At 32.9% G+C, this 11,371-nt stretch overlaps 1 protein-coding gene across 1 annotated transcript in view; it reads left to right on the forward strand.

Annotated features, from left to right (window-relative positions):
• The window catches only part of DAZL (deleted in azoospermia like), an 18,102-nt gene extending 6,737 nt beyond the window's left edge, over positions 1-11,365 (forward strand). Inside the window, exons 2-11 of the mRNA XM_081803664.1 lie at positions 973-1,119; positions 1,395-1,486; positions 2,050-2,101; positions 2,527-2,590; positions 2,681-2,820; positions 4,221-4,292; positions 5,042-5,092; positions 6,168-6,281; positions 7,391-7,489; positions 10,071-11,365. Of these exons, the coding sequence (XP_081659790.1) occupies positions 973-1,119; positions 1,395-1,486; positions 2,050-2,101; positions 2,527-2,590; positions 2,681-2,820; positions 4,221-4,292; positions 5,042-5,092; positions 6,168-6,281; positions 7,391-7,489; positions 10,071-10,124 (885 nt within the window). The 3' untranslated portion in view covers positions 10,125-11,365. The remainder of the gene's footprint in view (positions 1-972; positions 1,120-1,394; positions 1,487-2,049; positions 2,102-2,526; positions 2,591-2,680; positions 2,821-4,220; positions 4,293-5,041; positions 5,093-6,167; positions 6,282-7,390; positions 7,490-10,070) is intronic.
• The last annotated feature ends 6 nt before the right edge of the window (positions 11,366-11,371 follow it).

The following is an 11,371-nucleotide window of genomic DNA, read 5'->3' on the forward strand; positions in this document are numbered from 1 at the left end:
TTTTTTTTTTTTAAAGATTTTATTTATTTATTTGAGACAGAGAGAATGAGAGACAGAGAGCATGAGAGGGAGGAGGGTCAGAGGGAGAAGCAGACTCCCTGCCGAGCAGGGAGCCCGATGCGGGACTCGATCCCGGGACTCCAGGATCATGACCTGAGCCGAAGGCAGTCGCTTAACCAACTGAGCCACCCAGGCACCCTCTCCCATGCTTTTTAATAAGGTACTCAGTAAGGTGAAAATTTGCTTACTGGCATACAACAGGATGACTTTAATAACTATTTTTACAAATTTGAACTTTCCAGTTCACAAACTCAGTATAAAGTCAGTATTCTACTTTATGTAAGAGATGATGAGCAACACTGGTTTTAAGAAGGTACTATAGTCTTTTGTTAAAATCTCAGGCTGATCTATTCTTATTTTTATTTTTTTAATTTTTATTTATTTTATTTTATTATTTTTGAGAGAGAGAGTGGGGTTAGGAAGGGGGAGAGGGAGAGAGAATCTTAAGCAGGCTCCACACCCAGCAAGGAGCTGACATGGGGTTCCATCTCATGACCCTGAGATCATGACCTTAACGGATTAGGCAACGCAGGTGCTCCAGTCTGATTATTTTTAATCCTAAACCTGAACTGAGCTGTATTGTTGGCCAATTTACTATGAAAGTAATTTTTATGAAAAGATTTTGGGGGCGCCTGGGTGGCTCAGTCGTTAAGCATCTGCCTTCGGCTCAGGTCATGATCCCGGGGTCCTGGGATCAAGCCCCGCATCGGGTTCCCTGCTCAGCGGGAAGCCTGCTTCTCCCTCTCCCACTCCCTCTGCTTGTGTTCCCTCTCTAGCTGTGTCTCTCTGTCAAATAAATGAAATCTTTAAAAAAAAAAAAAAGATTTTGTATTTTAAATACAAAGATTATTTCATATCATGTATGGTTTTTGCCTGAATGTCTAGTGACGTTATCTACTTTACAAATTACAGTCTGCTGCAAATCCTGAGACTCCAAACTCAACCATCTCCAGAGAGGCCAGCACTCAGTCCTCCTCAGCTACAACCAGCCAAGGCTATGTTTTACCAGAAGGCAAAATCATGCCAAACACCGTTTTTGTTGGTGGAATTGATGTTAGGGTATTGTATTCCTATTTCATTTATTTAAAAAAAAAATTTAGTGAATAATGGGGTTTGGGCCTTGTTGTAAACATAAGGTTTTTTGGAATTTCGTGCAGGTTTGGAATTGGTTTTATGTTTAACCTATAGAGACTGAAAGTATCTTTGACAAAGATCTACTACAGGTGGTTTGGGGATACTTAGGGGAGATATTTCCACATCTTCAGATCTTTATAGTATAATTGAAAATTTTGAATGCTGAATTTTTACTCTTAAAGTCAAATTCTTCTCCATAGATGGATGAAACCGAAATTAGAAGTTTCTTTGCTAGATATGGTTCAGTAAAAGAAGTGAAGATAATCACGGATCGAACTGGTGTGTCCAAAGGGTGAGTAAAACACGTTCAGTATGAAGATAAAATAACTGAGCTGTAGTATCTATATAGAGCAACATACAAGAATTCAAAATTTGTGTTCTTACACTTGTATAAAGTTGTTGTTTTGTTCCTTTCTTTCATATAAAGGATAACAGTTTGTTGTCAACTCTTCTGTTTAGTCATTTTCACAGTGTATGTAAATATTTCCCATCTTCATTTATTTTTATTTAAGTGGATTAGTAAGTTTTATCAAAGAGTTGTTTTCTTCATGTATTACACAGTATCTTAAATTTTAACCATCTCGTGTTAGATAATAAATTCAGGTTCATAGATACGAATTTTCTGTTAACAAATGATGTTCCACACTACATTAATCTTCACACATTCTGACATAGATCAGGGGAAGAAAATAAAAAGCAGTAATATTTATAGAAGATCGATCATGTACATCTAACAAATATTTATCTCAGTATATTCTTCATTCTTTATCACTTCTGTCAGTTATTTCATGGAATATTAGAAGTTTTGTACTGTTATGCTGGTGATTTTTATACATTATTTATCTGTCTTTCTAGCTATGGATTTGTTTCATTTTATAATGATGTGGATGTGCAGAAGATAGTAGAAGTAAGTAATCTTATGGCAAAATCTCTTAGTTAGCTTAAGGATGCGATGTTTAGTGTTTGAGTCCTGAATATATATAGCCTTGTATAAAATATAGAAATAAACTTCCTGTTTGAAATCCAAATCTAGAGTAATCTTATGTAACTTGTCAGACCTGTTTATTTGTAATTGGACATCTGGCTTAATGAACTAGAGACAGGAAAGGTTTCAGACAGAGTATAAAGGTTTTCGATCAAATTCCAAGACTCTGTTCAACAATTGAGTGGTGAGGTTAAGATAGCTTCATGCTGATAAATTTTGATTGGGTATGTTGTTAACTATTGATCTTCTCTGATGGTAGAAATTTTAGAAGACCTGGGGTGTTTACCAAATTCTCGAAAGTAAAGACTTTGAAAGTGATTTTAGTTTTGTTACTGTTTTATTTTCAGTCACAGATAAATTTCCATGGTAAAAAGCTGAAACTGGGACCTGCAATCAGGAAACAAAATTTATGTGAGTAAAGAGAAGAGTTGTTCTTTTTGACATGTATAACTTTTCAGAAAACTAAAAGTGGGCTTTGTTTTCATTTTATTCTTTAAAAAGGTGCTTATCATGTGCAGCCTCGTCCTTTGGTTTTTAATCCTCCTCCTCCACCACAGTTTCAGAGTGTGTGGAGTAATCCAAACACTGAAACTTATATGCAGCCTCCAACCATGATGAATCCTATAACTCAGTATGTTCAGGTAAGAATTACCTGCATTGTTCTTTCTTTTTTCTTTTTCTAAATGGTATTGGAGATTTTATTGATGGGAGTACCTTGAAAATAAGCCAGTTTCAGTTTTTACTCTCTGTGAAATAAGAAATTGTGGAATTTCCATAATAAGTGATAATACTCTCTGTTTGAATATTTTGAGTGATGGGAAGGAAATCTGTTACTTTTGTTAGAAATTGTTTGTTCTTAGTTTTGTTTCTTATACCAAGGTAAAATCTGTTTCTATATGGTTTGTAAACCTTTATCTTAGAATTGACCTCTGTAGCCACATAGAACATATTCATCCATTTTCTCTGCCACGTGGGAACTCCTAAAATATTTGAAGGCAGCTTTTCTTATGTGTTTGCCTGGTTTATTTTCTAAGTTTGGCAATTCTAGTTATTCTTTATCTGCAGTGATTTTCAGATGCCTTCTCATACAGATTCCTGACTTCTGGGTATATTCTGGTTCTAGAATGGATAGGTTTCTGAAGACAACTATATTTGTAAATTCTATGAGTTTCTGACATGTAATTTATTTGGTCCTGGTTTCTTGAATACTTGAAATGGGATTTGGAATACTTATCTCCTATTGATGCTGAATAACAGTGATTTTTTTATCTTACTTTTTTCAGTTTAAAAGACATTTTATTTGTAGGAAAAGAGAAATAGTGAAGTAGTTCTGTAGTGTCTCTCATTTGTTTACATTTCCCATCTATCTGAAATGTAGGGTATATTTTTTTTTTCTTGCTTTAAACATGGTTAGAAAATCCCTACTTGTTCCTAACACTTACTGTGAGGTATTACTTACTTGGGTCTATTCATGTATATATTACATAGAGGATTTCAATCAATAAATATTTATTGAAAGACATAAGGCATTCTATTGGGGTTTTTTTTTTTTTCCAGTTTTAGGTTAGATACAGTCTTTAACTTGTAGAAATGAAATACAGAAAGAGCCATAAAGTATGTAGGAGGACTACACACTGACTACACATTACCCCAAAGGAATACAAAATTGCTTGAAAATGTTTTAACCAAGAAATAACAGATATATTAATATAACTTTAACATGGAAATCTGTTCTAATAGAGCTTTATCACCAGAGTAAGGAAGAAACTTCTTAGTGGGGATAAATATACATGTAAGATAAACATAGATGGACAAAGTCAGTCACTTCCCTCATTTATCTTTTCCTCCTCCCCACCCAAAAGACTAACATTTGACAAAGAATTTTTCTTCATGAAGCCAATCACTCCAATAGAATTCTGCATTTGTGTATAGAAAAATAAGATTTCTTTGTTTTCATATTTTGGTTGTATTGGGAATAATACTTCTTAATTTTCAAGAATTTTTCTTGTTAATGCATTTTTTCTATAAACTTTATTCTCAGGCATATCCTTCTTATCCAAGTTCACCTGTTCAGGTCATCACTGGATATCAACTGCCTGTATATAATTATCAGGTAATTTAAGAGGGAACAACATGATTTACTTTGGAATATTATTGAGGCCTTTATTCATATAAATTTCTTTAATAGTTTGTCATTTAAACTAGTTGAGTGTGCTTAAAATAAGGAAAAAAAGTTAGAATTAGTCTAGAATTAGGATCTTTAATTTAATTTAGAAAAAAAGGAACAATATTTTGACAGGAATATCCTTAACACAAAGTTTTCTCTTGTACTGTCTTACAAGATTTGCTCCTCCTCTGTATTTCAACATATATTCTTCCATCCTTGCTGTCAAATAGCTGAAATGTCCCAACTGACTTCTACGAGTTTTTCTAGTGGGATAGGTCAAAATAAAATGATTACTCAATTCTTAGAGCATTGAATTCCAATTATATTTGGTAGTGTTTATTTTAGCTGACTACTACAAGGTAGTAGTTCTCTGAATTTCTACCATAGATATGACCATATCTGTAACCCATGACCATTATCTATGGTGATAAATTCAAAGAACTATTTTTTTTTTTCTGAAAGCCAACACAGAAAATTGAGAAAAAGTTAGGGTTTATATATGAAAGTAACAAATCCTCAGGTATTAGAAACATAAAGTACTTCTTTCTTCCATTATGTTTCTTTTACTACAGGTTCAAGAATCCAGCTTGATAAATACCTCAGCATTATCTGTCTGTCTTTCATGTTTGTGAAAATATATAGAAATGGTTAACTGTTACTGCCTCTCTCTCTCTCTCAATTTTTTTATTTTTAAGATGCCACCACAGTGGCCTGCTGGAGAACAAAGGAGTTATGTTATACCCCAGGTAAGGTGAATAGCCAAACATATACTTCCTTTTAGCCAAACATATACTTCCTTTTTTATATATATATGCATATATATATGTATATGTATTTATTATATTTATGTATTCATTCACTTATTCATTTATTTCTTCATTTATTTATGGAGAGGGAGAGAGAATGGAGGGGAGGGGCAGAGGGAGAGGGAAAGAGAAACTTAAGCAGGCTCCATGCCCAGTGCAGAGCCAGATGCTGGCCTCAATCTCACAACCCCGAGATCATGACTTGAGCCAAAATCAAGAGTCGGACACTTAACGGACTGAGACACCCAGGCACCCCTTCCTTTTCCTTATTTTAAAATATTTTCTTATTTTAACTATTAAATGTTTCTTGGCCTTTTGCCATCTCATGTATGCCTAGACATATTTTTAAATTCCCTTTCACATTATGCGTTATGTTTTAATAATTTCTTGTCAACCCAAGTATATTCTTCCATGTGAGAATCTGTGCTTTTCATTTCTCAGATTGTTCTTACATGCTTAAGCCAGTGGCTGCTCTGCATATAACAGGTGCTAAATTACATATAGTCCAGGAAAGCTAGTATTAATACCTATGCTAATTCCAATTCAATGAATTTGGAATTAGTACTGAAACTGTCTCTAGTTTTCTACCCATAAAAAAATCTGTTGAAGAGAAGGAAATGTTTCGCTGTTAATACTGTTATAAAAGAAATAAAACAAAAGAGGCTGTTAGCTCTGAAACTCTTGAGCCTTTACCTTTTATCAGGATTGGACCTTTGAATGATATGAGTTAAAATTCTCAGGCACTGGGAAATTCTCATTCTATTACTACATGTTGGAGTTTCTTTTCTTAGAGCCCTTCTAATCTGATTTTGTTGAAGTTTAGAAGACTTTTCAAATAAAAGACTGCCTTAGCGCATTTTAGCTGTTCAGTTGAAAGTTTCTGAAATAATGTAAATTGAACTTCAACACAATCCACATTTTAAATGCTCAATATAAGCTCACCTGTTTTGAAGAATAGATTGTTTAGAAATGTATCTCATGTACATCTCTTTAATTATACTTTTTCATAATGTAGGCTTACACTGCTGTTAACTACCACTGTAATGAAGTTGATCCAGGAGCTGAAGTTTTGCAAAGTGAATGTTCAGTTCATGAAGCTACTCCATCCTCAGGAAATGGCCCACAAAAGGCAAACATCTAATTTTGTTCATTGATATTTATATTTTCACAACTTTTTGAAGTTTTAATAATGGCCCTTTGAGATGCAAGCATCTTTTTTCAAATTTAAATATGGAAGCCAAAAATTACAGAGCTTAAGTAACTGACTAATAATTTGGCAGTTTTTATAAAAGTTGATGAAATTTCAGGTACTCCCAAGCTTTCAGTGTTTACATATAGTTTCTGATTCAGTAGTTGTTTTCCCTCTTAATATTTTCATTGTGTTTAAAGCCATACTTTAATAACTATTAACATATTGGTGGAATACAGTAGACAGGTAGGTTTTTTAAGAATCCTCTCTTCAAAAGAGAGATTAGTATGAATTATACCTACCTTTTTTTTTTACCTGTTTAAACATTTACTTAGCTAAAGAGTAATATACAGTTATTTATGGTGTTCTCTACATAACATTATAGATAGTAGCAGCTCTCAAGAGTGGTGGAGTCACTAGTGATAACTGAAATACTGAAATAAGTGGAGTTGCTTCTTCTTTTTTAGTCATTAGAACAAATTTCTTTACTAACAGTGCTCTCTTCAGTGCTCCTATGTTTTTCTTGAGTGGGTGGGAATGTGGCAGTAGTTGATGTAATGGGAATGTATATAATAACATTGAAGGTTTCCCATTGGATTGTGTGAACATTGTCTGTGTTTCTCAGTGGAACAAAATGTTGAGAACTACTCAACTTAGAGTAAAAAAAATTCCTTGATTTAAGTGATTAGAATAGTTATAATTATCAGGTTTTATCTTGGATAGTATTTCTTGGAATGTTTAAGTTCACTGTTTCTTATCTAACAGGAAAATTAAAGAGCCTTAGGCAAATACCTGAGGGTTTTACTAACTTGAGCTTAATAACCAGTACTCTATCACTAAGATTCTAAAATATTTTTTAAATTTGACAAAAAGTTACATATTAAGTGATGTGTAATGAATTACATGAAAATGTAATATATTGTGAATTACATACATAGTATTTTATGGATTACATAAGAATTCTTTAGAAAAAAGTACATGTATTCAACTTTCTTTAAAAAGCTTGTTAAAGTGAGTAAAATACTGAAAATCTTTTTTTTATCTTTCAGAAATCTGTGGACAGAAGCATACAGACTGTGGTATCTTGTCTATTTAATCCAGAGAACAGACTGAGAAACTCTCTTGTTACTCAAGATGACTACTTCAAGGTATGAAAGGAATAGTATACAGGATAAAAAGCATATTTGTCAGCTCTCTGTGGTATGTACGTTTGAGATTACATAGAGCATTTAATTGAACTCTTGGCATTTGTAACTCAGAACCTCTGTGAGTTTTACCTGGCTATTTTATGCTGCTCAAACCTTGATATAGTGTAGTTTGTCCTTAGGGAAGAAACCTTCAGCAGAAGCTTATAATTGAAAAGGTTGTGAAAGAAGAGAGTTGAAAGAGAATATTGGCTTGACCAAATGGAAAAAGAGGAAATTTTAGGTACACAAAGCAGAACATACCTTGGAGATACCTCAGGTTCAGTTTCATACCACTGCAATAGGGTGAATATGCAATAAAGTAAGTTAAATGAATTTTTTTGTTTCCCAGTACATATAAAAGTTATGTTTACACTGTACTGTAGTCTGTGAAGTGTGCAATAGCATTATATCTAAAGAAACAGTATACGTACCTTAATTAAAATATACGTTATTGCTAAAAACTGTCACCTGAGCTTTCAGCAAATCAGAATCACTGACCACAGATCACCGTAACAAATAACAATAATAATGATAAAGTGTGAAATATTAAGAGAATTACCAAATGTAACACAGAGACACAAAGGGAGCAATTGTGTGGGGAAAAGTGCCAGTAGACTTTTAAGTCACTCTAATGGGGGAGGAATATTGTACAAAGGAAAGTTGTTTTTTTTTTATAACAGGTTCGTTGAGATGTAATCCACATACCATACAGTAAGCCCATTTAAAACAAAAATTCCATTTTTTAGTGTATTCACAGAATTGTGCAATCACGACCACGATCAATTTTAGAATGTTTTAATCACCCCTTAAGCCATTAACGGTCACTCTTTATTTCCCCCCAATTCCTCTACCCCTAGGGAACTACTAACCTACTTTTTTTTTTAATAAAGATTTTCCTATTCTGGACACTTCATATAAATAGAATAATATGTGACCTTTTGTGACTGGCTTCTTTCACTTAGCATAATGTTTTTAAGGTTCATCAATGTTACAGTGTGTATCAGTACTTCATTTCTTTTTATTTATGGATATACCACCCTTTGTTTATTGATTACTTGATAGACAATTTGGGTTGTTTCCACTTTATAACTCTGATGAGTAATGCTGTGAACGTTCATGGACAAGTTATTCTATGAACCTATGCTTTTATTTATATACCTAGGAATGGAATTGCTGAGTCATAGTACTATGTTTAACCCTTTGAGAAATTGCTAGAATTTTTCCAAAATGACTACAGCATTTTATATTCAAAGGGAAGTTTTTAACCATTGTTTTGTGTCTTAAAACAGGGAAAGGAGAATAGCTTTTTTCTATCTATGAACGGACATAGGATGAAACTTACAGCCTTTTTAAAGGGTATACTAAGGACTTCTATTTAATGCAGAAGAGTAGAGCCATAACAGCATTAAGTTCTTACCATCTTCTCAACAGGAAGTAAAACGCATTCATTTAAAGTTTTGACATTTGATCTCTTATTATTTCATTATACATAGTATAATTTAAAAGGAAAGAACTAGGATTGTATGGCAGCCTACCTTGCCCAAAGTTCTGAAGGTTAAATAGGTAGTACTTAAATGATTTGTTTGCAAAGCATAAAATAATCTCTAAACTTGAGTTTTCACCTGGTATTAGGCAAAAACCTTACTTTGAACCTTCAGTTTTCTGTTCTTCTGGGCTAGGAGTCAAAAGTTGGTAGTCTGAAGTTGTCTGGTATCTAGACCTATTTTGATCAGCCAAATGATATTGTTGTTGTCCCATCCTACCTGACTTGAGTTTGTGACCACTTTTCTGGGCTTTAAATAGGATATTATCCTGTTGACAGATTGCAAAATTTCCAGAAGCCACTCTTCTTTATATGACAACTGAATTTAATCTCTAGGAAAAGGGCACAGTTAAGCTCTTAGAGAAAAGAAAATACCATCGTGTTATTACTAGTTCACTCAGCTCCATTCCTTTTTGTAAGGCCTTACTTCCTAATTTCTGCACATCTGCGGGCAACATAAAGTGAAAGGAAATTTTACATATATTTTTTATTTACCTCTCCATTTCCTAAAGAATGATATATCTTCATCACAGAATAAGTATATGTCTTTAAATAGGCCAAAATTTTTATTTTTTAACCTAAAAGTGTAGCATTTCAGTTTGAAGTGGAATGCTGTACTCAAGCTGTGATTTCTACCAGATGCACTCTGTTAGTAAAAACCGTACTTTTAAATATTACATATGTTTTCCACCAGCTGTCTTTGGGGGCATCACTGCCAAATCATTAATTAAGAATCTTCATGAAATGACACTGACTCCAAGTCCTCTGTTTCTGGGTTTACTGAGATTTCTTTTTAAATTGTCGAATAAAACTTGTCATTGGTACATTTGTTATCTTAAAGTTCAGGAATGTTTCCCAGAAAGGATCACTTTTCTCTTGTTATTTATAGTTTTTTTAAACCCAGAATAAATGCTTTAAGTATTTTGCAACTATCTGAGATCATAGTGACAAAACAAAATTTTCAGTGAAGTAAAAAAGGACTGTTTCTGTCTTTTCTAGGATAAAAGAGTACATCACTTTAGAAGAAGTCGAGCAGTGCTTAAATCTGTTTGATCCTTTCTGCTAACTTTCTAGTCTCATGGGAAGTTGCTGGTTTTGAATATTAAGAAGAGACTGAAAGTTTTCACTATTATAGAAATTTAATTCTGAATTTTGATAACTCACACTCAGACTTTCTTACATAAGTTGTATTAGATTGCCTAGTTTTATTTTACATTGAAACTGTTCTTCATTAGATGTTTATTTAGAAACTAGTTCTGTGTTCAATATATAGTTGAAAGTAAAAAAGAATTGAGACTGAAAGGAATAACTTTAAGATTTATCTGTAAGGATTTTTTTTTTAATTGAAATTGACATTTTAAGAGTTTAAAAGCGATTGCTGATTTTCAGGAAATTAGAAAACCTATTTTGAAAGGTCAGAATTTTGATAGTTTGAATTCAAGCATTTCACTTCTCCAACAAGTATCTGTGAACAGTACAATATTTACAGTATTGTTCTTTACATTTATGATTTGTCTCGAAATTTACCACAAAAGCAGAGTTTTTAAAACTGTATTTTTAATCAGTGGAACTCAATATTTGGTTAGCTTTATTGAAGTCTTCCTTGTCTAAACCCAGTAAGAGATTCTAAACAAACAGTCCAATCAGTGGGTCTTATGTTTATTAGTTCAAAGTACTTGTCTTTTATCTAGAATCCACACATAGATATCCTATTTGATTGGGATGGTAATTAGGATAACTAAAATTCTGGGCCTAATTTTTTTAAAAAATTCAAAACAAACTAAACTAAGTACATAAGCTTTTCAGTGAGTTACCATTCTCCTTTTTTCTTTTAATTTTTTTTCCTTGAAATGCTAAACTCAATGGCTGTATCTTAAATTGTGCAAAATACTGGTATTAAAGAATCCTGAAACTTTTTTTATGTCACTTAAAGGTTAATCAGAGTATCTGAAAGGAATTGTTTTTATAAAACCATTAAAATGTTAGTTATTTGTTAAAGAGCAAATAGATTTTATTTTTGCTTGTTAGCCTATTATATTTCCTTTTTTTAAAGTAAAATATGTTTAGAAGAGTCAAAGTAGTTGTGGTGTTTTAAAACCACTAATGTTGCAAGTATATCTCTAGAATATACTAGGACAGAGTTAGGACAGAGTTAACAATCGTTTCTAGATTAGCTAGTCTCCTTGTTAGATGTTGCAAATTGTGACAGACAACTAGAGCACTAGAGCCCCTTTGCTGTCCCTACAGTCTTGATTTTCCAGTCCTGTAGCACCATTCTTCCAGGAGGTTTGCTCCTCGAA

The sequence above is a fragment of the Leptonychotes weddellii genome, chromosome 1 (assembly GCF_054177405.1).
Source record: "Leptonychotes weddellii isolate Sample4059 chromosome 1, ASM5417740v2, whole genome shotgun sequence".
Classification (NCBI taxonomy): Eukaryota; Metazoa; Chordata; class Mammalia; order Carnivora; family Phocidae; genus Leptonychotes; species Leptonychotes weddellii.